This window comes from Scyliorhinus canicula, chromosome 10, assembly GCF_902713615.1.
Source record: "Scyliorhinus canicula chromosome 10, sScyCan1.1, whole genome shotgun sequence".
Taxonomy (NCBI): Eukaryota; Metazoa; Chordata; class Chondrichthyes; order Carcharhiniformes; family Scyliorhinidae; genus Scyliorhinus; species Scyliorhinus canicula.
In genome coordinates this window covers 146,218,959-146,245,216 of record NC_052155.1, presented here as the reverse complement: position 1 = coordinate 146,245,216, position 26,258 = coordinate 146,218,959, and the positions used below count along the sequence as shown (strand labels likewise).

The window sequence follows — 26,258 nt, the reverse complement described above, 5'->3', positions numbered from 1 at the left end:
TGGGGGGATTGTTGGGTTACGGGTATACGGGTTACGTGGGTTTAGGTGGGGTGATCATTGCTCGGCACAACATCGAGGGCCGAAGGGCCTGTTCTGTGCTGTACTGTTCTATGTCTACATGTGCAGTGTTCTCACCCACTTCCTTTCACCTCCTGGGGTCAAAACCAACTCATTCTTGGGGATCCGTTAATCTTCAGTGCCAAGGGGCTGGTTTAGCTCACTCAGCTAAATCGCTGGCTTTTAAAGCAAGCCAGCAGCACGGTTTGATTCCCGTACCAGCCTCCCCGGACAGGTGCCGGAATGTGGCGACTAGGGGCTTTTCACAGTAACTTCATTTGAAGCCTACTCGTGACAATAAGCGATCTTCATTTCATTTTCATTTCATTAATTTCTTTATTAATATTAGTCCATTTCTGGAGCAGCCTGTTCTGCCAGCTGTTCCCACCTCCTGTAAGTTGATGCAAAACATACATACGTAAGAACTTTGAAGAGCAGAGACAGTGGCACCTAAGTTGCCTATCTGCATGCCAGCATGTTGGCAGCATACTGAGTGATGCTAATTTTAAGATCTGTGTGTGATATTATGCTACTTTCTGAGCCAGTAACATATTCTACCCTGCAACTGAGGCACTGATGTGCACACCTTGAAGATGTGCCAGAGTGCTTGGCATGTTAGCTACAGCAAGATGAGACTGGATTCTTGTTAGCATTCAAAAGGAGACCAGATATGAAAAGTCAGCAAAGTGTGGCTACTCTTCCTTGATGATCTTCCCAAGTCCAGCAGATTCTATTCCAGTCACTCATATAACCCCCAATAAACATGAGAGATAGCATTGGCAATCACACATGAGAGATAGCATTGGCAATCATACACGAGAGATAGCATTGGCAATCACACATGAGAGATAGCATTGGCAATCACACATGAGAGATAGCATTGGCAATCATACATGAGAGATGGCATTGGCAATCATACATGAGAGATAGCATTGGCAATCACACATGATTTGTCCGAGCAAGTCAGTGCAATCTTCTATCCATTGTTCATAACAGCCAGAAATATAGGGTGCAATTCTCTTGCCGTGTTGCACTCAAGCGAGAGCACAACGCGGCTGGGAGAATCCCAGGAGAGCCCTCCAGCAGACCTCCCGACAGCCTTTGCGTCTGGCGTGATTTACCCAAGTCTTGCGAGACGTTGGAGTTGCAATTCTGCCCAAAATAGGCGGGGCCAAATAATGCTCGCAGAAGTAAGTTGTAAACCTACTTATGACGTATCTGTCTGGGATCCACCGGCCTCCGTCAATTCTCCGGCCTCCCAGCGAGGCTGTAGCTGAGCACCAATCAATGCTGGTCCACACAAACCTGGGGCTCGATTCTCCCAAAGGGCGACAAAGTGCCGACGCCGGAGTGAAAACCGGAGTGTTTCACTCCGGCGTCGGAGGCCGCTCCTCGCCCCCTATTCTCCCACCCCAAGGGGGCTAGGAGCGTCGGTGCGTCAATCTCGCGCGCCAGGCCTTGACGCCCGCGTCAAAGCGGCGCGCCTGAATGCCGCAGCCGGCGGCGCCTAAATGACGTCACCAGCGCATGCGCAGGTTGGCCGGCGTCAACCCGCGCATGCACGGTTACCGTCCTCCCCTCCGTTGCCCCACAAGACATGGAAGAGTGATCTTGCGGGGCGGCGGAGGGAAAAGAGTGCGTCTTTCAGAGACGCCGGCCCGAAGATCGGTGGGCACCGATCGCTGGCCAGGCCCCTCCTGAGCACCCCCAAGTGCTCGATCCTCCCTCCGCCCCCACAGCCCCCACACGCAGCGGTCGTGCGCTGTTCACGCCAGCAGCGACCAGGTGTGGTTAGCGCCGGCATGAACCGGTCGGATTAGGCAGGCCGCTCGGCCCATCCAGGCCGGAGAATCGCCGCTCAACCGGAGTGGTGATTCTCTGAGTGGCCTGTCGCAAAACGCCACATGCCGCTTTGGGGGAGGGAGGAGAATCGTGTGCAGGTGCCAGGGCGGCGTGGCGGGAATCACCCGGCACCCCCGCGATTCTCCCACCCGGTGTGATGGTCGGAGATTCGTGCTCCTCGGATCAGGCAGAATGGCACCCTAGGTCTCCCAGGCCATTGGAGACCTCTCGGTGTCAGGGCAAGTGCAGGGTGGTTCCCTGGCCCTCTCCCTGGAAAATGTGCACCTTGGTGCTGCCCAGCTGACACCTTGATAATGCCACCCTGGCAGTGTCAAGGTCCCCGGGTGGCACTGCCAAGCTGGCAGGAGCAGTGCCAGGATGCCAGTGAAAGGGTACCTGAGTGCCAGGGTGGTGCTGCCAAAGGTCAGGGTTCAAGGGGGACCATGCCCATTAAATGATGATAGAGGAAGGTTTGAAGAGTAGGGGAGTGCGGCGCATGTCAGCAGAGGGCTCTGGGAGGTTGGTGGTGATGGTTGGGTGCCTGGAAGGGAGGGATGCTGTAAGGGGGCTTGGGGGGCCCCCATAGAGGGGTGTCCTCACTTGGGTGAAGGGTAGTTCCCATGTGTGTGGGCATGACATTGCCCATGGGTGGGTGGTGTGCGGGAGATCGGGCATGCTTTCAAAATGGCAGCCGAGTGCTGAAAGAAATTCTAAGTGTTGGGTGCACCGGTGAGAAACTCTCCAGTGCCCCAAAAAGTGACTTTAGGGCACAATCCAAAGGCCGCGTTGCGCTCTGCCTTGAGCCAGTGAATGCCGGGAGAGCCCTCTCGCGGGCTTCCCGACAGTCTTCTCGCGTCGTGGGATTCATCCATGTCCCGCGAGGCGTCCAAATCTGAAACTCGCCCTCAAGATGAATGACCAAATGTCATGGGCCAAAGCCGCTTCTAAACTTTAACCTGTATCCACCGGCAACGCAGGATCCACCGGCCTCCCCAGCGTGGCCGCAGCCGGGTGCCGTTCAGCACAGGTCCACACAAACGTCAACCTGGCCGAACAGCACCCATGGGTCTCCTGGGCACCCAGGAGGTCTACCCACTCCGGGTAACTCTGTTCCACAGGCTCAGCATCAGGCTGAGACCCAGCTGGGTTCTGGGATACATCTGCTGTCTCATCTGGGGTTCCTGCCTTCACCTGATGTACATCATCAGTAGTGTGGTGCTCACCATCTTGTGCCCCGAAGCCTGTCCACTAATGTTTCCCACCGAGGTGGGTGTATGCACGCTGGTGGAGATGACAGCTGTGCTGCGACTATAACGGTGGCATCCTTGGAGATCTCCTCTGAGGTCGTCTCAAGAGGGGTTACAAAGGGTGCCGCCCAAGATGGGCCGGCTCCGTCGACTGGAGGACCTGCGGGACAATGGACATGTGGGAAGGATGGGTCAGTCAGTAAGGCAATAACAACTCATGTTTGACAGGTCCCTTGAATGGGGCCTGGTGGTTCCTCACCTCTGCGGCATCCGCTTACCTCCATGTGGATGACTGCTCTCTCCTCGGCCACACCAGTCACCTCCAGTGCACGTTCCTCGAAGGTGGTGAGGATTCTTAGTCTGGCACCCCTCCGCCAGTCTGGGCTCTCTCTCTACAATTATGGGAAAGTTTTTCCTGAGGAGACAGAGAGGGGACATCATTAGCCACGCGCGTGGTTTAGAGTGGATGTGAAGGGAGGGTTAGGGAATTTGCAGGGGGAGGGTGCTGGAGTGAGGGTTAGGGGTCAGAAGGAAAGTTAGGGGGTGGATGTTCCCTTGGGGGGATGGGGGGGGGGGGGGGGTGTTGGTGTCTCCTCACTCATGCTGCCGCTGTAGGTCATTGACCTTTCTTTTGGCACTGGAGGCCAGTCCTCCTGGTCATAATCCCCAAGCACACAGCTGCGCTCATCCCAGGCAGCACTTGCCCTTTGGCTCATCCTCCGGGACCCTCGAGGGAACAGGACACCCCTCCTTTCCTCCACTGCTTCTAGCAGCCTCCCAAAGGTCAGCATCCCCGAATCTTGGGGCTTGTCTCCTCGGCACTTTATTGCGAGCTTGCTGGGGTTTGCTGAGCAAGCGTAGCTTAACCCTATTGGGGGGAGGGGGGGGGGGGGGGGGGGAGCTGGCAAGCCTTCGTTTGCAGCGAGAAGCCTATGAGGCCTCGTTAAGTGTACCAATTAACATAGAGTACCATTGCCGGTCTCGCTGGGCCGAGCGCCAGGAAGCTCGCAACAATTTCTGCTCGCTACAATACTTGGGGTGCGATTCTCCTGAAAGATTTCATAGGGTGGAATTCTCTGGCCCTGTTCGCCCGCCGACCGGAGAATCCCACCCAAGGTCAGTGGATTTTTCCATTCTTTGCAGCTCGCCCGTGGCGATCCTGCGGCAGGTGGGGTGGGAGAATCCAGCACTAAGTGTGGGCTGAACCAGTGAGAATCTCCCCAGGGCCCAAACAAAGTGCCATTGAATACCAGTGGGGAACTCGCTGGCAGAGCCGGTGGGATATTCCCTGAAAAACCCGCCACAAATTAGCTTTGAAATGTTTTGGGAGAATCGCGCCATATTCTTCGTGCTCGGGGAGTCTTGCTTCAAACATATAGCTTTGCAACATTTCTTGGAGTAGGACCAGTCAATTTACATCCGCAAAGGAGCATCCCTACTCTGGTCTATCCTTGCCTTTCATCTAAACTGCTCATTAGAAAACATTGCATTTTTCCATAATTATCTGTGCTTTAATACTGAGAACTATCTCCATAAGAGCCTCTGATCCACTGCTTATCCAGTCTTGTGAACCAAGCATGATCCCTGCACATCAGATAATCTGTGTAGGGACTAAATGATAGCTATTTGGGCCCTGCACGTAATGCCCAAACATGATTGATTTGAATTATTCTTAAGGTGCACAATAGGATTTGTGTTAGTCACTGAGTGTGGGTCTTAAATCTTAATCTTCAATCTTAATTTAATTTACTGGGCCTTTGTTGAGGAATTATGTGATTGCCTGAAAGAGGAGACTGCTGAGATTTGGTTGTCACAGATGATTTCCTGCTGTCTGTTGGCATTGAAAACTGAAGCATATCAGTTACAAAAGGAATCGCACTGGATTAAAGATCTTAAAAGGGCAGCACGGTAGCAAAGTGGATAGCACTGTTGCTTCACAGCGCCAGGGTCCCAGGTTCAATTCCTCACTGGTTCACTGTCTGTGCGGAGTCTGCACGTTCTCTCCGTGTCTGCGTGGGTTTCCTTCGGGTGCTTCGGTTTCTCCCGCAGTCCAAAGATGTGCAGGTTAGGTGGATTGGCCATGATAAATTGCCCTTAGTGACCAAAAAAGGTAAGTAGGGGTTATTGGGTTACGGGGATAGGGTGGAAGTGAGGGCTTAAGTGGGTTGGTGCCGACTCAATGGGCCAAATGGCCTCCTTCTGCACTGTATGTTCAAAAACAATATTACAGAATATCCAGCAACCAATGTTGAGTGCAACTCTCGTAGAAAGGGTGGGCTTATCATTGTGTCAGCATGGCCCAGTTGTTGTCAGTCTTATCACAGAACCAGAAAGTTGCAAGTTCAGGCCCAACTTTAAGTACTGAAAGTTAGTCTGATTGTAGCCTGAATTTTTGCTCTTGCATAGGGTGTGCGGAGTCTGGAGAATTCCTGGCTCCACAGAGTTGCTCCAGATGTTCAGATTTTTAGTCCAGAGGGTGGGATGGAATGTGAATGCTGGCCGCTGACCCCGGAAGTAGTGTGGAAGTTGAGGCGAGCCCAATGTGGGTTGGGCAGCTTGATGGAGTAGATGAAGGCCCATTTGTTTTTTTAAATTTAAAGTACACAATTCATTTTTTTCCAATTAAGGGGCAATTTAGCATGGCCAATCCACCTACCCTGCACATCTTTGGATTGTGGGGGTGAGAACCACACAGACACGGGGAGAAAGTGCAAGCTCCACACGGACAGTGATCGAACCCGTTCCTCGGCGCATTGAGATAGCAGTGCTAACCACTGCACCACCGCGCTGCCCTTAAAGGCCCATTTCTAAGCCCAAAAGTCAATGGTTCCGATTTTGTGTCTTGGAGCAGACGTCACTGAGCCATCAGGGGATGAAAATTTGTTAAATGTTGCCGACCTCGTTACTGATCATGGAACAGATGGCCTATCATGGGCTTTCCATAGGAAAATCATTGTTGCTGCCTATTCACTTTGCACTGAAGGAGTACAGTGAAGCACTTTGAACATGGAGAGGCATCACAAGACAGCCATCTAGCAGCAGCTTTTCACCATTATCTGCCACAAATATTCTGCACCAGTGCAGTTATTATTATGTCTGATGAACACTAAAAGTGTCTTTGCCCTAGGGACTTTTCACAGTGACTTCATTGCAGTGTTAATGTAAGCCTACTTGTGACAGTAAAGATTATTAAAAAAATAATAATATGTGCCTTCTTGCCATCCATCTATCAGGGTGCCCCAAACCAAAGATGTACCGGTTAGTTGTATTAGCCATGCTATATTGTCCTATAGTGTTTAAACGTCAGGTGGAGTTATGGGGTTGCAGGGGAGTGGGCCGAGGTAGGGTGTACTTTCAGAGTGTCGGTGCGGACTCAATGGGATGAATTGCCTCCTTCTGCACTGTAGGGATTCTACGATTCTATGAATTCACTTTTGATCAGGTCTCTCACAGCTGCACATTGGCATTTCAGAACACCGACACATCTGGACTATTTCCTCCCCCAGCCTTAACAGCATTCAGTGATGATACAGAGACAATGGTTAGTGCACGGAAGCACATAATGTGATTGAGAGCATTGTAATATTCATGGCTCTCGGCCCTATCTGGTTTATATTTGTGTGGCCAGAACGTCACACAGAAGTGATACTGGCGATGGGGTTGTTGATGCTGACCTGGTTCACTGACCAGGACCTGCAGATTCTAGTGGAGGAGGTCCAGAGAAGAATACACATTCTTTACCCTGCTGGGCTGCGCAAGCCACCCGCAATTGTAAAGAATGCCTGGGTGGAGATAGCAGCAGCAGTTGGAGTTGCGGGAGATACAGACGTTTGTGGATTCAGTGGCAGAAAAAGCTGCATAACCTGCTGCGTTCTAGCAAGGACAGCTGTTTGCCACAAGCACGCAGAGCTCCAAGTGAAGGTTCACAGCTGCATGCTGCAGCTAAAGTGCACATATCTCTGCTATAGCAATGCTGCTTGTATGTGCAAGCTGCTCATGTTGTGCACAAGAACAAATGTGAATGAGCACTGCAATGCAAAGACACATTCAAGAGATTTCTCCCTGGAAGCATTAAATATCAGTGAACATAAATCCATGTTGTTGCAGCCTATGAGGTCTCACAACAACAGGGGAATGGGGGTGGGTCAGTGAGACTGCAGCCAGCCATAGAGGTAGCTAGGGTGCCTGTCCAGCTGGCTGTTGGTGATGGCAAATCGCCTGTGGCAGGTGATAAAGGTGATGGCAAAGGCACTTTGGTGCGTGGTGCTTATGGTGTCAGTTCAGTGAGCACTAGGGGCAGCACGGTAGCATAGTGGTTAGCATAAATGCTTCACAGCTCCAGGGTTCCAGGTTCGATTCCCGGCTGGGTCACTGTCTGTGCGGAGTCTGCACGTCCTCCCCATGTGTGCGTGGGTTTCCTCCGGGTGCTCCGGTTTCCTCCCACATCCAAAGATTTGCGGGTTAGGTGGATTGGCCATGCTAAATTGCCCGTAGTGTCCTAAAACAAAAGTAGGGGTGGGGGGTGGGGGGTGGGGGGGGGGGGGGGGTTGTTGGGTTACGGGTATTGGGTGGCTACGTGGGTTTGAGTGGGGTGATCATTGCTCGGCACAACATCGAGGGCCGAAGGGCCTGTTCTGTGCTGTACTGTTCTATTCTATTCTATTCTAGGGGATGTTGGCATGAGAGGGAGTATAAGAGCAGCGTGGACCTGGTTAGATGGAATGGTGTGCACCAGAGCATGCTTTCACAATGAGAAGGACTGCAGCTCAATAACTCCTTTTGTGCTGCACACAGTTCCCAGTTCTGCTCTCTCCCTCACCCACCCACCCCCATCACCCCACCCGGGCCAAATCATCTCTCAGACATCATCAGGAAGAGAAAGAGATGTCTGAGGAGGCAGCATCACATCTGACTAGCCCACATTCTGCAAACTCAGATACCAGAACATCGGAGGGATGCTGCACACATGGCACATGGTGAAAGTCACTGCACCAGAGTGCAGGACGAGGTGTCAGAGTCAGAGACATCTGTGCACAGTCTCCCTCAGAGGAGACAGGAAAGTCACAATAATGCTCCAGTGGGCAAGAATGTGGAGCCTCAGGAGTCATCTTTTGAGGAACTGTACTTGGACAAACAGATGCAGATGTGTGGACATGTGGGAAGGTTCCCTGAGGCAATGCAAAATCACAAACTTCGACTGGAGGAGTCTATCATGGTGATGAGCTCTGGATTGTTCTAGGCCTCACCCACATGAGTTCTGACCATGAGGGATTGGCTAATCCCATGGAGAAAAACATATAGCAATACTTGGAGTTGATGCAAGAGCAGTGTCTTGGCCAGGAATGAGATTGGCTTCAGTAGCTGGGATGCATCCGCCCTGACATCCGCAGATACATGAGGAGCTGCATACACTTCATCGATGGTCACACTGTTGGCATAGCAGCTGCTGTAATGAATGACTGCTGTGCACCAGCAGCCAGCCTCATCAACCCTACCTGAAGGCTAAGCCAAGGTTGTGGTTGTGATTGAGCAGAATGTAACTACTAGGATCTCCTCACCACTTTTTATCTTAATTTACTTTCCCATTGCCTCCATTAAAGCCCTCGTGAGTGCAGTGCACCATGGTTACACATTTCACATTGTACATACCACAATTAAGCATTTTTTGAGTAAATGTAAATACACACTTTAGATATCTTGGGTGTGTTTTTGTACATTACAAAACTCAATGAGAATGTTAACATCTATGAAAGGATGTTGTCACCAGTAACACTGAGTGAGGCAAGCAGAGGTCTACTCACCAGACCAGGTGTGTTTGCCGTTCGTAAAAACAGCCGTAAAGGGCTGGGAACTCGGCCCATCGGACAGCTGAGAAACGCTGCTGGCCGTAAAAAAACGGCGGCAGCGATTCGTGTCGGGAGTCGGGCGTGGGGGGGGGGGGGGGGGGGGGGGAGAATAGCGGGAGGGCGTCGGACTAGCATGGCCGTAAAATTTTACGAGCCACGCTATTCTCCGCACCGTCGTGAGTGCGGAGAATTGCGCCCAAAATCTTTGATGGACTGGGATGATTTCTAGTTAATGCCTTTCTGAAGTTCAGCTTTCATTTTGATACTTCTTCCTTCTAGGCTTGAGATAGCTTTCTTTGACAAGGTTGTTTATCTTCTCTGCGGACTCAGCATCATTCCAATTTCATAGAAAAGGATGCGCCGGCTACTCATTGCTTTCAGAACAACAAAGCAGTTCTTTCAGTTCTCCAAATAAGAGAGAGAGTGTGTTCCTTTCACTTCTAATTCCAAGGTCTAAACGCTTCTCTCCAATTCTTTCATCATGCAGGAATCAATCACTGATCATTGTCAGGTAGAATACTGTTCCTGGCCAATCCACCAGTTGCCAGTTAACCAATCAAACTGACCCTCTCCAAACCTGGTTCCTAAGATCCACTCAGTGTCAAGAGGTCTGGCTTCTCCTCTCAAAAGACAAAGCCTGGGAACATAGCGCCCTGACAAGCAGGCTATGTCAACGTCGAGTCTTCTGCTTAAAGGCACATTCCAATTATAGGCCCTCGGGCCAACATAATAAAATAACAGAAAAGAAATGGGACCATAGGAAATAAACAGAAAGGACTCTTGCATGATGAAATTCAGACCTGACTGAAAGTAGCAGCATTTCTATATATGCAGTTGCCTCCGTGAAACGCACAAGTCCACAGTGGGACACAGCCCTGATTACCCCCCCTTGCGAGAATGGTGAGGGCTAGGTTTGATTCGGATTTCCAGATTCTGACCTCTGGCACCATTTCTGCTGCAAAGGAGAGCCTCTCGGTCTGTACAAAGATTCAGGCCTGCATCTCCCAGTGCATTACTGAGAGAGTGCTGCATTGTTGGTGATTCATCTGATCGTTGAGTCAAAGCTCCATCTACTTGTTCTGGTGGGCATAAACAATCCCACAGGATGATTCAAGCAAGATATGGGACCAGTCTTGGTAGTCTGATCAACATTCCTTCCTCAGTACAAACAAAATTGAAATGAAGTGGACATTCATCTAATGTGTTGGCTTAGAGACCTTGCTGTTCGAAGCTTGGTGACACAACCATAACTTCACAATGAAATAATTGTCAGTAAACCTTTGAATTGAAGACAATATCCTACTGAATTTAACATGTTGTGCAATAAAAGTTCCAATGTGACATTGTTATAATGCATTGTTTCATAACAATGATGTCATGAAGCGATGTCCAAGATGTACGCATTTCACTTCTTACAATATAGCATGTTTAGGGGTTAGAGTTAGACCAAGAGGAAATTTGGTGTCTCTAACTTGTCTTTTATGGGGTGTGAGCAAGGCCAGTGTTTATTGCCCATCCCTATTGCCCTTGTGAAGGTGGTGGTGAGCCACCTTCAACTGCAGCAGGCCATGTGGTGTAGCCACACCCACAGTGCTGTCCGGAAGGGGGTTGGACTGGATTGGATTGGATTTGTTTATTGTCATGTGTACGAGGTACAATGAAAAGTATTTTTCTGCAAGCAGCTCAACAGATCATTAAGTACGTGAAAATAAAAGGAAATAAATGAAAATACATAAAAGGGCAACATAAGGCACACAATGTAACTACATAACACCAGCATCGGGTGAAGCATACAGGGGTGTAGTGTTAATGAGGTCAGTCCATTAGAGGTTTCCAGGATTTTGACCCAGTGGCGGTGAACGAAGGAAGGTGATATAGTTCTAAGTCAGGGTGTTGTACAGCTTGGAGGGGAACTTGCAGATGATGGTCTTTCTATGCATCTGCTGTCCATCTCGGTGATACAGGTCACAGACTTGGAAAGTGGTTTGGTGAGTTTCTTCAGTGCATCTTGTAAATGATACACACTGCTGTCACTTTGCATCATCCGTGGTGGAGGGAGTGAATGTCGAAGCCATTGATAGGGTGCCGATTAAGTCAGCTTCTTTGTTGTGAATGGTGGCGAGCCTCTTGAGTGTTGTTGCCATCCAGACAAGTGAAGAGTATTCCATCACACTCCTGACTTGTGCCTTGTAAATGGTGGGCAGGAAATGAGTTATGCATCCCATAATTTCCAGCCTCTGACCTGCTCTTGTAGCCACTACATTTATATGGCTAGTCCTGTTCAATTTCTAGCCAATGGCAACTCAGAGGATATTGATAATGGGAGATTCAGCAATGATAATGCTATTGGATGTCAAGGAACCTCCGCCTAACTAAGTCCATCGACTTTAACTTTTTCTGACAGGAGACTTCCATGATGAGCGTCGCAACCTAAGATAGATATAAAAGAAACTGTTGATGAACATTCATTTAAACTGCTGCCTTTATTCTGAAGAAGTGCAATATTGCTCCTTTCCTACTACAGGTGCTTTGATAGAAGTGCAGAGTCTAGCTCACTGCTTCACCTGCAATCAGAGAAAGGCAGAGCTCTGCTGAATGATTGGAGGCACCTTTCATTTGGCCAGTGAGTCACAGAAATACTCAGCAAGTTTCTAACGCCAAAGGTGATCCAACAAGCTACTTGGGTCTTTGCAAACTTCAATTCAGTTTTCTCTCTCCAAGCTGTCACTATCGGGGAAATGTTAGGAATGTGATTTCTGATGAAAAAAAGCCTGATTGGTCACGAACCATTTAGGCATATGGAGCTGTGTAAACCTTTTGAAATGGATGACATGAAGTCAAAATGAATAAGTCTCAATACCATTCATTGGAACTTGATGGACCTTGATTTTTCATCAGTTAGTTATGTTTCAGCCTGCATGAAACTCAAGTGGTGGGAGCTTGCTTCCTGAATGTTGTGTACGACTGGATACCAAATCCCAGAGCCTGATTCTTGTGCAGCAATGTAGCCGATGCCTCCCTGGAGTGATGAGAAGAACCCAGTGCAGACACTTAGATTCTGGTGGAGTCAGATCCCCAGTGGATGGGGTGCTCCACAGTTAACCAAAGGCTAAGGACTTCGAAAGACAGGCTGCCGGAAAAGCTGTGAGCAGTGCTTTCAGGATGCTGATCTTAGTGACACTGCCTGTGGTAGGTTGTGCACGGCCTTCTACATTGGGAATCAGACATTGCTGTTGCAGTGTAACAATACTTTATAATTGGCTTATCAAAGTAACATCAGTGTTTACCTTTTGGTGTTTCATCAAAGCTACTGCTGTAACTTTGGTGGAATTGCCCAGAAAAAGTATAGATGGCTAATAGCAGCCACTAGTTGTGGTGGGAGATCGAGAAAACCCTGAGGATGTTCTCCTCCAGTATTCTTGAAGTGCACAAAATGTCAAACACTGTGAACACTCTGGTTGAGGCATTGAGAAATGCCATTCTTTTTACCTTTGCTTGAACATTGCAATTTTAGTACCTAGTTTGGGGATAATTACCTGACTCTACTGTCAATATACTCAGCTTGAATTGCTGCAGACGTTTCCCAATATTTTGCTGTGTCTTGATGCAAACCCCAAGCAAATGGAGCAAAAAGGATGATTTCTCTATGGTTTTCGGTGATCTCCACTGAAGTTACAGCAGCCGATTGGAAAAGCCCACAGAAATCCCACTCACCTGTCTGACAGGTTACATAGACTTCTAGGAGGGCAAAAGAAAAATAAAGATTTGCATTTATACCTTTGAAATTCCAGCACATCCAAGAGTCTTTTCTCTCTATTAACTTTTGTTACATAGGAAACATGGAAGCCAACTTGTGCACCGTAAGGCTCCATAAACAACAATGAGATAAATGACCAGATAGTCTGTTTTAATGATGTTGGTTGCTGGACCAATACTTTACAGTCCACGAGAAGAACCCCATTGCTCTTTATCAAATAATCCCGAGGAATCTATTATGTCGACTCGTACAAATCTTTGCTTCTGGTCTCATCCAAAAGACTGCACCTCTGACATTAACTGCACTCCTTCAGTATTGCACTGTCGCAGCTCAGATTATGCAGTGAAATCTCTCGTATGGCGCTTGACCACACACTCGTCTGACTCAAAAACAAGAGTGCTACGACTAAGTCAATGCTGGCACTTCAAAAGAAATATAAAACCATTTTAACCTGCCTCCTAGAGAATCAAAAAGTTAAGCTTTAGTCTGTTACTGTGAATAGCAAGTCTTACTTGTTAATCAGTCATTTTTTTTTTTTTTTAAATAATTTTTATTGAAGAAATTTTTCAAAATACAAACATTTTAACCCCCCCTACGTTTACATTTAAATTATAACAAAACAAAGTCAAACCCCCCTACTTAACAAAAAAAAGAAAAAAGTCCCCCCCCCCCCCTACTCGCGCGTCCCCCCCACCCCCCCCCCCCCACCCCACCCCCCCCCCCCCCCACCCCCGCCGGCGAACCGACAGTCAGACCAACTTATCATTTCTAGCAGCGTCCTCGGGCAGGCCTTGCCCGTGCCACCACCGCTACCGTACTTCCTTCGTCTTTGTCCCCCCTCCCCCCCCCCCCCCCCCCCCCCCCTCCCTCCCGCCCTCCCCTCCCCTCCCGGGTTGCTGCTGTCACGGCCTCAGTTTCTATCTCTGATCCAAGAGGTCTAGGAAGGGTTGCCATCGCCTGAAAAACCCCTGCACCGACCCTCTCAGGGCGAATTTGATCCTTTCCAATTGGATGAAGTTTGCCATGTCGTTTAACCAGGTGTTAACACTCGGAGGCCTTTCGTCCCTCCACTGAATCAAGATCCTCCTCCGAGCCACCAAGGACGCAAAGGCTAATATTCCAGCCTCCTTCGCCTCCTGTACCCCCGGTTCCACCCCAACCCCGAAGATCGCAAGTCCCCATCCTGGCTTGACCCCGGACCCCACCACTCTCGACACCGTCCCTGCCACCCCCTTCCAGAACTCCTCCAGTGCCGGACATGCCCAAAACATATGTGCATGATTCGCAGGGCTTCCCGAACATCTAATACACCTGTCTTCACCCCCGAAAAACCGACTCATCCTTGTCCCCGTCATGTGGGCTCTATGCAGTACCTTAAATTGAATGAGACTTAGTCTCGCACATGACGACGACGAGTTGACCCTCTCCAGGGCGTCTGCCCATGTCCCGTCCTCTATCTGTTCCCCCAGCTCTAACTCCCACTTATCTTTCAGCTCCACTACTGGTACCTCCTCCACCTCCTGCATAATCTTATAGATGTCCGAGATCTTCCCCTCCCCGACCCAGACCCCTGATAGCACCCTATCACTCACCCCCCTGTCGGGGAGCGCGGGGAACCCCTCTACCTGTCGTCTGGCAAATGCCTTCACTTGGAGGTACCTGAACGTGTTCCCCGGGGGGAGCCCAAATTTCTCCTCCAGCTCTCCCAGGCTCGCAAACCTCCCCTCTATGAACAAGTCCCTCAGTTGTCTAATACCCGCCCTCTGCCAGCTCTGGAATCCCCCTCCTGTGTTTCCCGGCGCAAATCTGTGGTTCCCTCTTAGTGGTGCCCCTATCAGACCTCCCACTTCCCCCCTGTGTCGCCTCCACTGCCCCCAGATCTTGAGGGTGGCCGCCACCACCGGGCTCGTGGTATACCTCGTGGGAGGGAGCGGCCATGGTGCCGTTACCAGTGCCCCTATGCTTATGTTGCCGCAGGACGCCCTCTCCATGCGCTTCCAGGCTGCCCCCTCCCCTTCCATCATCCACTTTCGTACCATCGATGTATTTGCCGCCCAGTAATATCCTGAAAGGTTGGGTAACGCCAGCCCTCCACTATCCCTACTCCGCTCCAAAAAGACCCTTCTAACTCTCGGGGTGCCATGTGCCCACACATACCCCATGATACTACTCGTTACCTTCTTGAAAAAGGCCCTGGGGAGGAAGATGGGCAGACACTGGAACAAAAACAAGAACCTCGGGAGGACCGTCATTTTGACTGACTGCACCCTCCCTGCCAGCGACAGCGGCACCATGTCCCACCTCTTAAACTCCTCCTCCATCTGTTCCACCAGTCTGGAAAAGTTCAACTTGTGGAGGGTCCCCCAGTTCTTTGCCACCTGCACCCCCAAATACCTAAAACTTTTAACTGCTCTTTTGAAGGGGAGCCTCCCAATTCCCTCCCCTTGGTCTCCCGGGTGTATTACAAAGACCTCACTTTTCCCCAGATTTAATTTATACCCCGAAAAGTCCCCGAACTCCGCTAGTATCCCCATTACCTCCGGCATTCCCCCCTCCGGGTCTGCCACATACAACAACAAATCATCCGCATAGAGCGAGACCCGATGTTCCTCCCCTCCCCTTGTCAGTCCTCTCCACCCCCCTGAACCCCTCAGTGCCATTGCCAACGGCTCAATCGCTAATGCAAAGAGTAAGGGGGATAGGGGACATCCCTGCCTAGTACCTCGATGGAGCCCAAAATATTCTGACCTCCTCCCGTTTGTTACCACACTTGCCATCGGAGCTGAATAGAGCAGTTTTACCCACTTGATAAATCCCTCCCCAAACCCAAACCTTTCCAACGTCTCCCACAAGTATTCCCACTCCACCCTGTCAAATGCCTTCTCCGCGTCCAACGCTACCACTATCTCCGCCTCCCCTTCCACTGCTGGCATCATAATCACATTTAACAATCTCCGGACATTTGTGTTAAGTTGGCGTCCCTTCACGAACCCCGTCTGGTCTTCATGGACTACCCCTGGCACACAGTCCTCTATCCTGGTTGCCAGGACCTTTGCTAACAGCTTGGCGTCAACATTCAGGAGGGAGATGGGCCTGTAGGACCCGCACTGGACCGGGTCCTTGTCCCGCTTCAAAATCAAGGAGATCAGGGCCTGCGACATTGTTGGGGGCAGAACCCCCCCCTCGCGCGCCTCATTAAAGGCTCGCACCAGCACTGGACCCACCAAGTCCACAAATTTCCTGTAAAACTCCACCGGGAACCCATCCGGCCCCGGCGCCTTCCCCGCCTGCATCTGGCCTATCCCTTTAATTAGCTCCTGCAGCTCTATCGGCGCCCCCAACCCTTCTACCAGCTCCTCCTGTACCTTTGGGAACCCCAATTTGTCGAGAAAGTTCTTCATTCCCCCTCTCCTCTTCGGCGGTTCAGACCTATACAATTCCCTATAGAAGTCCCTAAAGACCCTATTCACCTCTTGCCCCTTCTGCACTACGTCCCCACCCCTCTCTCTCACTCCCCCAATCTCTCTGGCTGCATCTCGCTTACGAAGCTGGTGTGCCAGCATCCTGCTCGCCTTTTCCCTGTACTCATACTCCGCAGCCTGCGCCCTTCTCCACTGCATTTCCGCCTTCCTAGTGGTCAGTAGGTCGAACCTGGCCTGCAAGCTACGCCGCTCCCTTAATAGCCCCTCCTCTGGCGCCGCCGCATATTTCCTATCTACTTCTAGGAGCTCCCCCACTAGCCTCTCCCTTTCCTGCCTCTCCTTCCTCTCTCTGTGTGCCCTTATGGAGATCAGCTCTCCTCTAATCACTGCTTTCAAGGCCTCCCAGACCGTCCCCACCTGCACCTCACCTGTGTCATTCGTACCCAGATAGTTCTCAATGCCCGTTCTTGTTAATCAGTCATGTCGGGAAAACAAGGCACCCCCAACAGTGATAACAAAGGAATATTAGAGGCAGGATTTGTCCCTACCCGGCGGGGCGGAGGGTCCCGGCGTAGCGGAGTGGCGCCAACCACTCTGGCGTCGGGCCTCCCCAAAGGTGCGGAATTCTCTGCACCTTTGGGTGCCAAGCCCTCACATTGAGGGGCTAGGCCAATGCCAGACCGGTTGGCACCATGCCGACTGGCGCTAAAACTGGTACCAGTGGCCTTTGACGCCCGCCGCCCGGGGCTGGCCGAAAGGCCTTCGCCGGTTCGCGCATGCGCCGGTGTTGACGTCAGCGGCAGCTGCGCGCTGGGGGACTCTCTTCCGCGTCCACCATGGTGGAGGCCGTGGTGGTGGCAGAAGGGAAAGAGCGCCCCCACGGCACCGGCCCGCCCGCCGATCGATGGGCCCCGATCGCCGGCCTGGCCACCGTGGGGGCACCCCTCGGGGTCCGATCGCCCCGCACCCTCCCCCAGGACCCCGGGGCCCGCTCCTGCCGCCGATCCCGCTGCCACCAGAGGTGGTTCAAACCTCGGCGGCGGGACTTCGGCCCATTGCGGGCCGGAGAATCGCCGCAGGGGGCTCGCCGCTCGGTGCGGCGCGTCTCCAGCCCCCGCCAATTCCCGGGTGGCGGAGAATTTCTGTCACAGCGGGGGCGGGATTTTTGGCGGCCCCGGGCGATTCTCCGACCCTGCTGGGGGTCGGAGAATTTCGCCTCTGTGGTCAAAATGGAAAACGAGACTGTACAGGTATGAAGATAGTCTGCTCATATACCCCTTTCTGATACGACTTAATTACTTTCTGATAGAAAAGATTGGAATGGATAGACACCATCTGGTACTCATAGATAAAGACTGATACTTCATCAGTGACTTAATCTGTTCATTGTAGTTTCTAAATTGCTCACTATTTAGGATTAGATGCATTAAGTTTGTCTGTGGAACCTTTCACCCGTGCAGCGAGTGAGGATAAGAATGGTGAGGGAAATATTTTAATGTCTTTCAGGGACACCACCTCACTGCTGATCTGTATAATTCCAAAGGCAACAATGGACACAGCTCGGACTTTTCAAATCATTGGGTAATGCCCATTTGGAAGAACTTCCAGTAACAGTGCCCACATTTTAGAAAAACATTTGGAAGGAACCAAGGAGAAGTGTCTTTTAATGTTGCCTTATGATGAGCCATACTAATATTATACAACATACCAAATTCCTTATGGATCTGTAATTCATATTTTTTATAACAATTGCAATATGCTTAACTTTCTACTGTATTAGCAATGACGTTTCTTCCCCAAATAACCAAAGCTTTTGTTTCAAGTAAAGGAAAGGGAATGGAGCACTGACATTTCCTGTGCAGGAACAGCCATTAAAACATGTTTTTAAATGGTGCAGAAATAAACACAGAAGTTCTATATTATATTTGGAGTTTAATCTTTACTCATTGTAGACTGAAAAAAAATGAAATTTAAAAAAAGCTATCTTTAGGACTGACCATTCATAAACTTGTAGATGGAAGTACTGTTAGCATAATGAGAAGAGAGGGGAGACAGACAGCATTTAACTCTGAGATCATGGAATATGCAAGAAAACGAACAGCCAGTGCCAAAGGCAGAGGTCATGTCTTAAAAGCTGCTGCAAGCTGAATTTAAATGGGATTGCAGTAAAAACAGAGAGGAAGGGAGAACATTTGGGGAATGCTATTCCTCGAGACGTGTTCTTATTGAGCCTTCAAGCTGTCATTTCAGCTAATCAGGTTGCTGCACTGAATTGTATGAAGCCTCTTTTGCTTGTGGCATGTTTTCAACATGTGGGTGCTGAGCCAAGCGTTCCGACATCAAGCAGTCAAAGCTGTTGCCATTATCAGAGCTCACTGATCAACTTTCTCTGAGAGCTAATAACAGGCATCCCTGAAACATCTGGAGCCAGATGTTTGTGACACAGGAAGACCCTGTAGCCCATTTTTGCTGACAGGGGGACGGGTGTGAGAACCCCAACCTCAGCAGGACCATTTGAACATAGTGTTGAGTTCAAACAGACTCCATTTCTGCTGTTGCAGAAGCCTTAGACTGCAATATGGGAGTAGATGGAACTGCTCATGAAGGGCAGGACAAACTGTTTTAGTATCATGATATGGGGTTTGTTTCAATCCCCCATTCTTTAAACATGAAAAAAGTGTCTGAAGCTGTCAGTGAGAGTTAACAAATTATCTTATCTTCTGCTGGATTCCTTTTATTGACAAGCCATCTGGTGTAGGTTAGAAAAAAACACTACCGTCTGGTCGAGCAATTTCATAAAATCATAGAATTTACAGTGCACAAGGAGCCTGCCAGGCCTTTGGAAAAAGCACCCAACTCAAGCCCACGCCTCCACCCTATCCCCGTAACCCCACCTAACCTTTTCTTTGGGCACTAATGGCAATTTAACATGGCCAATCCACCTAACCTACACATCTTTGGACTGTGGGAGGAAACTGGAGCACTCGGAGGAAACCCACGCAGACAAGGGGAGAACGTGCAGACTTCGCACAGACTATGGCCCAAACTATGAATCGAACCTGGGATCCTGGATCCGTGAAGCGACAGTGCTAACCACTGTGCTACCATGCTACCCTATAATAGAGGTTTTGTTGATATTTCCACAAAGACTGTTATTCTGCCATTATACATGCTTGACTGAGTTTCAAAAGTTACATTATCTCAAGGGGTGTTCTGAGTTCACAGTCCTGAGGCAGCACCTTACAAATCCATGACCACTACCATCTGGAAGGACAAGAGCAGCAGATACCTGGGAACCACACCACCTGGAGGGTCCCCTCCAAGTCACTCAGAACTCTGACTTGAAAATATAGCGCCGTTCCTCCACTGTTCTTGGGTCAAAATCCTGGAACTCCCTCTTTAACAGCACTGTGGATGTACCTACACCTCAGGACTGCAGTGGTTCAAGAAGGTAGATTGCCACCACCTTCGTAAGGGCAATTAGGGGTGGGCAATAAATGCTGGCCTAACCAGTAACATCCACTTCGCATAAATGAATACACAAATGTTTGATTGATCCTCCAAAGGGGCTAAGAAAGGATTAGCTGTCTTTGAAAAGTTGCCTGAATAGAAGTTGGTTTGTTTTTATTAACCACCTGAGGAGATTTAGAAACTTTGAATGGGTTCTTTGCGTGTTTTTTTTTACTATCTAGTGTATGAATGAGAGCTGTATTAGATTGGTAGAAGGCTCCTGATGACTGTGACTCAGTCTGGAGGTGGCATGAGTTGGGCTGGAGATGGTATGAGGGGCCATGGGGGCAGGTGAGTGTGTGAGGGCTAAAGGGTTTCACAACATTTTAAACAACTGGAAGTCCCAGAGAATAGAGCAAGGCCTGCCCCCACCTCAGCACTTGCCTGTCTTCATGGTTGTTGTGTTATGTACTCTGGGATAACACAGGCTGAAACTCGATGCGGCTTTGACCAAATGATACTCCAGACTTTGAAGTAATTTCAATGTGATTTATTGAACCATTAGCACAGTTCTCTATGAGTTCGACTCTCCTGCTAATCTTGCTATAGTAACTCGGTCTAACTAACCAGTCTGCTCTAAGCCACGTGGTGTGTGTGATGCTTCTGATCTGCCCCTGTCCTATTCTCTAAGTGTCGCCTGTGGAAAGCATGTGTGCCCTGTCCTCATATAGGGGTTGTGTAATGCCCCCTTGTGGTAGTGTCACCTCTGGGTGTCATGACTGCCCATTGGTCATGTCATATTCTATGGGCGGAATTCTCCGCAAGGCCTGACGCCGTTGTGAAACCCGGAGAGGTTCACGACGGCGTCGGAAGCCTCTCCCGGCCCCCTATTCTCCCCTCCCCGGGGGGATAGGAGGGCCGTACCAGGAAACTCGGCCGCCGAGCCTTGTCCCTGGCTTCAAGGCCCGGCGTGCCAAGAATGACGCCGCCGCGGCGCCTAATGACGTCAGCCGCGCATGCGCGGGTTGGGCAGCTCAAACCTGCGCATGCGCAGTTGCCGTCTTTCCCCTCAGCCGCCCCGCAACACGTGGCGGCTTGAACTTGCGGGACGGCAGAGGGGAAAGAGTACGTCGCTTAGAGACACCGGCCCGACGATCGGTGGGCACCGATCGCGGGCCCGTCCCCTTCAGCCCCCCCGTTGTGGTATTCGATCCCCGATCCGCCCCCCACAGGCCCTACACTTACCTGGCGCGCCATGTTCGCAATGGCAGTGACCAGGTGTGGTTGCCGCCGTCGTAAACAGGTCGGGAACGGCAGGCTGCTCGGCAGCCCGCGTTTCTCCGAGCGGCGTGTCGCAAAACCGGATACGCCATTTTGTGGGGGTGGGAGAATAGCGGGAGGTGCGGGAGAGGACCTCCCGCTATTCTCCCCCCCATCGTGGTTGCGGAGAATCGCGCCCCATGTGTTCATTAGCTGTGTGTCTGCATGTCATGACATCTCTGGTGCTCCCTCTTGTGTTTACTTAGTTGTAGTGTATTTACAGTAACCCCTTGTGTATTTACAGTGATGCATATCACCACAATGGCCACCTATAATCTGTCTCCGAGGATGGTGGGCCTGATTCAATCCTACCCCAACCTTTCCAGAGCAAAAACTGAATATAAAGAGCCCTATGAACTGAGGGAGATCTGCCAAGTCAAGAACGTTCCCCGCCTCAGTAATAAATCTGGCCACTGTACTTAGTAACATTTCATTGGGTCTGTTTATGCCTTTCAGCTATAGAAATAGAAAGGGATGTGGAGGTGAAGAGGGATTATCTCCCAAGATATCTTAATAAATAAACAAACTGTGAAATGCGATATGAGGATCTACAGATAAGGAATGTTTGATGTCAAATCCCAATGGGTGCATGAATAAATAGATCTTAGCTGGTCCCCAATTGGGAGAGGGAAGGAACAACGTTTGACCTCAGCTGCCTTTTCATAGAGTGAGGAAAGAACAGGGGTCGCCCGGGGCCGGTGTCAATCCTGCCCCCACCGTGGCCCGAATTCTCTGCCACACGGGAATCGGCAGAGGCGGAAATCGGGCTGCGCCGGTTGGTGGGCCCCTGCGGCGATTCGCCGGCCCACGATGGGCCGAAGTCCCGCCGCTGACAAGCCTTTCCCGCAAGCGGGAATCAAAGCACGTCTGGTGCCGGCGGGATTAGCAGCGCGGGCGGGCGCCGGGGTCCTGGGGGGAGGGGCACGGGGCGATCTGGCCCCGGCGGGTGTCCTCACGGTGACCTGGCCTGCGATCGGGGCCCACCGATCGGCGGGCGGGCCTGTGCCGTGGGGGCACTTTTTCTAGACCCCTTCCCCCGCGCATGCGCTGGGATCACGTCAGCTGCCGCTGACGCTCCGCGCATGCACGGACTTCCGCCGGCCGGTGAAGGCCTTTCGGCCCCGGCTGGCGGGGCGCCAAAGAATTCCGCACTTTTGGGGTGGCCCGACGCCGGAGTGGTCCTCGCCACTCCACAACGCCGCGACCCCCCGCCTCACATGGTAGGGGAGAATCCCGGCCCAGATTTCTACTTTGAATTACAAGCAAGAAATCTCTGCTGCAAATGAACAATGATAGGCAGTCTTGAAGACAGATTTAGCTGTCTCGCTGTAATCACCAGATTTGCTAAAAAATTTACATCACATTAGATCTCGCTAGGCGTTACGACCCATGTAGATCCCAGGAGCGTGGCTTTTATCGGCCATGCTGTGCCGCCTCGAGCTGCTTTTCGGGCGCAGCGTGGCCTTTGAATCGTGACCTATATGCTGAAAATAGGTCCTTCGTTAAACATGCTGATCAGATCAGACAAAGTCATCAGGACACGATCTGCAACTGTAGTTTGAGGCCTGAACAGAGGAATAATGGTAGCTTCCTTCACAGGCCTGACTTGAATCGTAGTCATTTTAAGTCTTGTTATTTTATTTTCGGTTTCTTTATGAGCCGGGAGGGACAGGAGTGCTCCATACGGTTCAAAGCAAACCGTAAGCATGTCTTGACCTGGATTACATGCCCCACCTTCCTCCCTCCAACCCCCCCCCCCCCCCCCCCCCCCCCCCCCCCCAGACAATACCACTGCACCGTTCATACAGTCTGAGAAATGTCATCTTCCCATAGTAATTAAGAATGGGCCATATGGAGTAGGGCGTTGAGACTTCAGGAGCAGAAAACAGACAATTGTGAATTGACCCTCCATTAATTAACCTGCCTGATTTTCCATTTGTTTGGAAATGGAAATGAAATCAGGAGGCTGGAAAATGGTCAGCTGATCCACAGCCACCCATTTGCCACAGGAGCTGAAAGTTAAACTCAGCCGTCAAATTGGTTAGATATTCTCTGCTCCCCACCACATCGGTCAGTGTATTACCCTTCTGAGATACATTTTACAGTGCAGACCAGCTGGCTCGCTACTTTATCGAGCCAACGTTTACCCAAACCAGTTATAGGAAAAATGCTTTTCCTTTTGTTGCAAAATAGCATTGCAGAGCATTTGTAACAATGTCTTGTTTTGAGCAGAGGAGCCTGTGCTTCTAAGGGTTAGTTCCACTTTTGATGCTGTTTAAAAATTCCCAGGCAGAAGGGGTCATACCAGCAGACAGCAGCTGGTCACTATCATCAATCTGCTTGTAAACTGTTTACATTTCAGACCCGCTAAACCCTCTCTCAGCCATATCCAACATTTGGTTGAGTTTGCAATAGGCAGTATCACCATTTGTTAACATTGTAAACTACCAAAGAAATAAATTAACATGAATTAAGATCACACCTTTCACATCGACGGGACATCACAAAGTGGTTCGCAGTCACTGAATTCCTTTGTGAAAACTCATCATTGTTAGTATGTAGGCAAACTCAGCAAACAATTTCAACAGGGCAGAATTTCACAACCACAGACCAGATGAATGAGTTAATTTGTTTCTCCTGTTGTGAGTTGAGGCATATACATTGGCCAGGACACCAAGAAAACTGTGCTGTTATACGTTGAACAGTAAGAAGTCTTACAACACCAGGTTAAAGTCCAACAGGTTTGTTTCAAACACGAGCTTTCGGAGCACGGCTCCTTCTTCAGGTGAAGAAGGAGCCGTGCTCCGAAAGCTCGTGTTTGAAACAAACCTGTTGGACTTTAACCTGGTGTTGTAAGACTTCTTACTGTGCTCACCCCAGTCCAACGCCGGCATCTCCACATCATGGATACGTTGAACAGTGTCATGGGATCTTTTACAACTGCGTGAGCAGAGAAATAGGAGCTTGGCGTAACGACTTGTCCGCAAACACAGCCATTTGGACAAGGGTGAACTAGTGGATGTTCTGTATCTGGATTGTCAAAAGGCTTTTGACAAGGTCCCACACAAGAGAGTAAGCAAAATTAAAGTTCATGGTATTGGGGGTAATATATTGACATGGATAGAGAACTGGTTGGCAGACAGGAAGCAGAGAGTGGAAATAAACGGGTCCTTTTCAGAGTGGCAGGCAGTGACTAGTGGGGTACCGCAGGGTTCAGTGCTGGGACCCCAGCTGTTCACAATATACACTAACAATTTGGACGAAGGAATTGCACGCAATATCTCCAAATTTGCAGACGACACTAAGCTGGGTGGCAGTGTGTGCTATGAGGAGGATGCAAAGAGGCTGCACGGTGACTTGGACAGGTTGGCTGAGTGGGCAAATACTAGGCAAATGCAATATAATGTGAGGTTATCCACCATGGTGGCAAAAACAGCAGGGAAGAATATTATCTGAATGGTGGCAGTTTAGGAAAAGGGGAAGTGCAACGAGACCTGGGTGTCATGGTGGAACAGTCGCTGAAGGTTGGCATGCATGTACAGGAGGCGGTGTGGAAAGCTAATGGCATGCTGGCCTTCATAGCGAGAGGATTTGAGTACAGGAGTAGGGATGTCTTGCTGCAGTTATACAAGGCCTTGGTGAGGCCACACCTTGAGTATTGTGTGCAGTTTTGGCCTCCTAGTTTGAGGAAAAACATTTTTGCTACTGAGGGTGTCCAGCGAAGGTTCACAAGACTAATTCCAGGATGGCAGGACTGACATGTGAAGAAAGAATAGATTTACTTGGCTTGTACTCACTGGAGTTTTGAGAGGGGATCTAATAGAAACATATAAAATCCTGTTGGGACTGGACAGGCTAGATGCTGGAAGAATGTTCCCGATGTTGGGGATGTCCGGAACTAGGAGTCACAGCCTAAGAATAAGGGATAAGCTATTTAGGACTGAGATGAGGAAGAACGTCTTCTCTCAGAGAGTTGTGAACTTGTAGAATTCTCGACCACAGAAAGCTGTTAGGGCCAGTTTGTTGGATATATTCAAGAGTGAGCTGAACATGGCCCTTGTGGCTAAAGGGATCAAAGAGAATGGCGAGAAAGCGGGAGTGAGATACTGAATTTGCATGATCAGCCATGATCATATTGAATGATGATGCAGGCTCGAAGGGCCGAATGGCCTACTCCTGCACCAGTTTTCTATGTTTCCATGTTTCTACCTCTGACAATGCAGTACATCGTTAGTATTTCACTTGATGGTCAAGTTTAGATGATCTGTTCAAGTACTGGAATGTGCTTTGAACCAACTGTGTAGAGGTAAAATGGTACCAAGTTTGAGTAAGTAAAATAATTGGCCTGAAATATTAACTCTGTTAGCCTCAGCTGCTGTACATTTCTAGCATTTTACGTTATTGCAGTTTTACACATCAACACCTAACTCTGTCCCATGTGATTCAGTTGCTGCCCTCCTATGTGATTGGTCTTGGATTTCAACTTACTTTGCCTGTCTGCCTTGGTGATGCCAGTGAGCTTTCTGCCAGCATTAGCACCAATTCCATTCATTAGAAATTACAATTGTTGCTGAAGCAAACCGAGCTGTCTGACGAGGTGTAAAGCAGAAAGGAGTTCAGCTTCTCAGTGATCTCAGTTCTATGGGATTGTATTAAAAACATTCACTGATGAGACTGCAGGATTAACAGATTTTCTGAGAACTGGACTGACGTATTGTCCCGAATGTTTTTACAGACCTGAATTGCAAAGATTTGTTTTTAAAGTTAGAATGTAATGAATTCATATATATTTCCTTTTAGTCCTTTAATTACTGTTCAATTTACCCAGGAATGAAATAACTGCTGAAGAGAGAGTTGGTGTCCCGTAACTTTTATTGACTATTGTTCGGAACCCGGTTTCCAGTTATGATTGGTAATTTCTTACCCTGCCCATCATTTCAGGAAAAAAAGGGCACTTCCTGTGAACTGATGGAGTCGGACTTCCTGAAATGCAGCGTGGGATTTCCTTTCATGAGGTCGCAGTCCAAGGTAGAGTGCTGAGTCTATTATATTTACACCAGATGGTACAGTAACAGCCTGTTCTGATTAATTTCTCTCAAGCTTTGACTGGCTAGTCATTGTCCCTGTGCATGGATTTCCTTTGCCTTCACAATGCTGACAGCACAGCTCCACTTTAAACAGGTTAACCCCGTTCTGGACTCCTTTTTTTTTTGTCCTTTCTTTCCAATCACAGAACATCTCTGTTTTGGTTGTTCCAATTCGATTTGCCCTCTGGGACCCTCTTAGACAACAAGGTCATGGTCTGTCTTTCTGCAGG

The 26,258-nt window shown here is 49.7% G+C and overlaps 1 protein-coding gene across 1 annotated transcript in view; it reads left to right on the top strand.

The window, feature by feature from the left end:
- The window catches only part of itga9 (integrin, alpha 9), a 632,947-nt gene that overhangs the window by 429,776 nt on the left and 176,913 nt on the right, over positions 1-26,258 (top strand). The window contains exon 19 of the mRNA XM_038809824.1: positions 25,883-25,969. Within this exon, the coding sequence (XP_038665752.1) occupies positions 25,883-25,969 (87 nt within the window). The remainder of the gene's footprint in view (positions 1-25,882; positions 25,970-26,258) is intronic.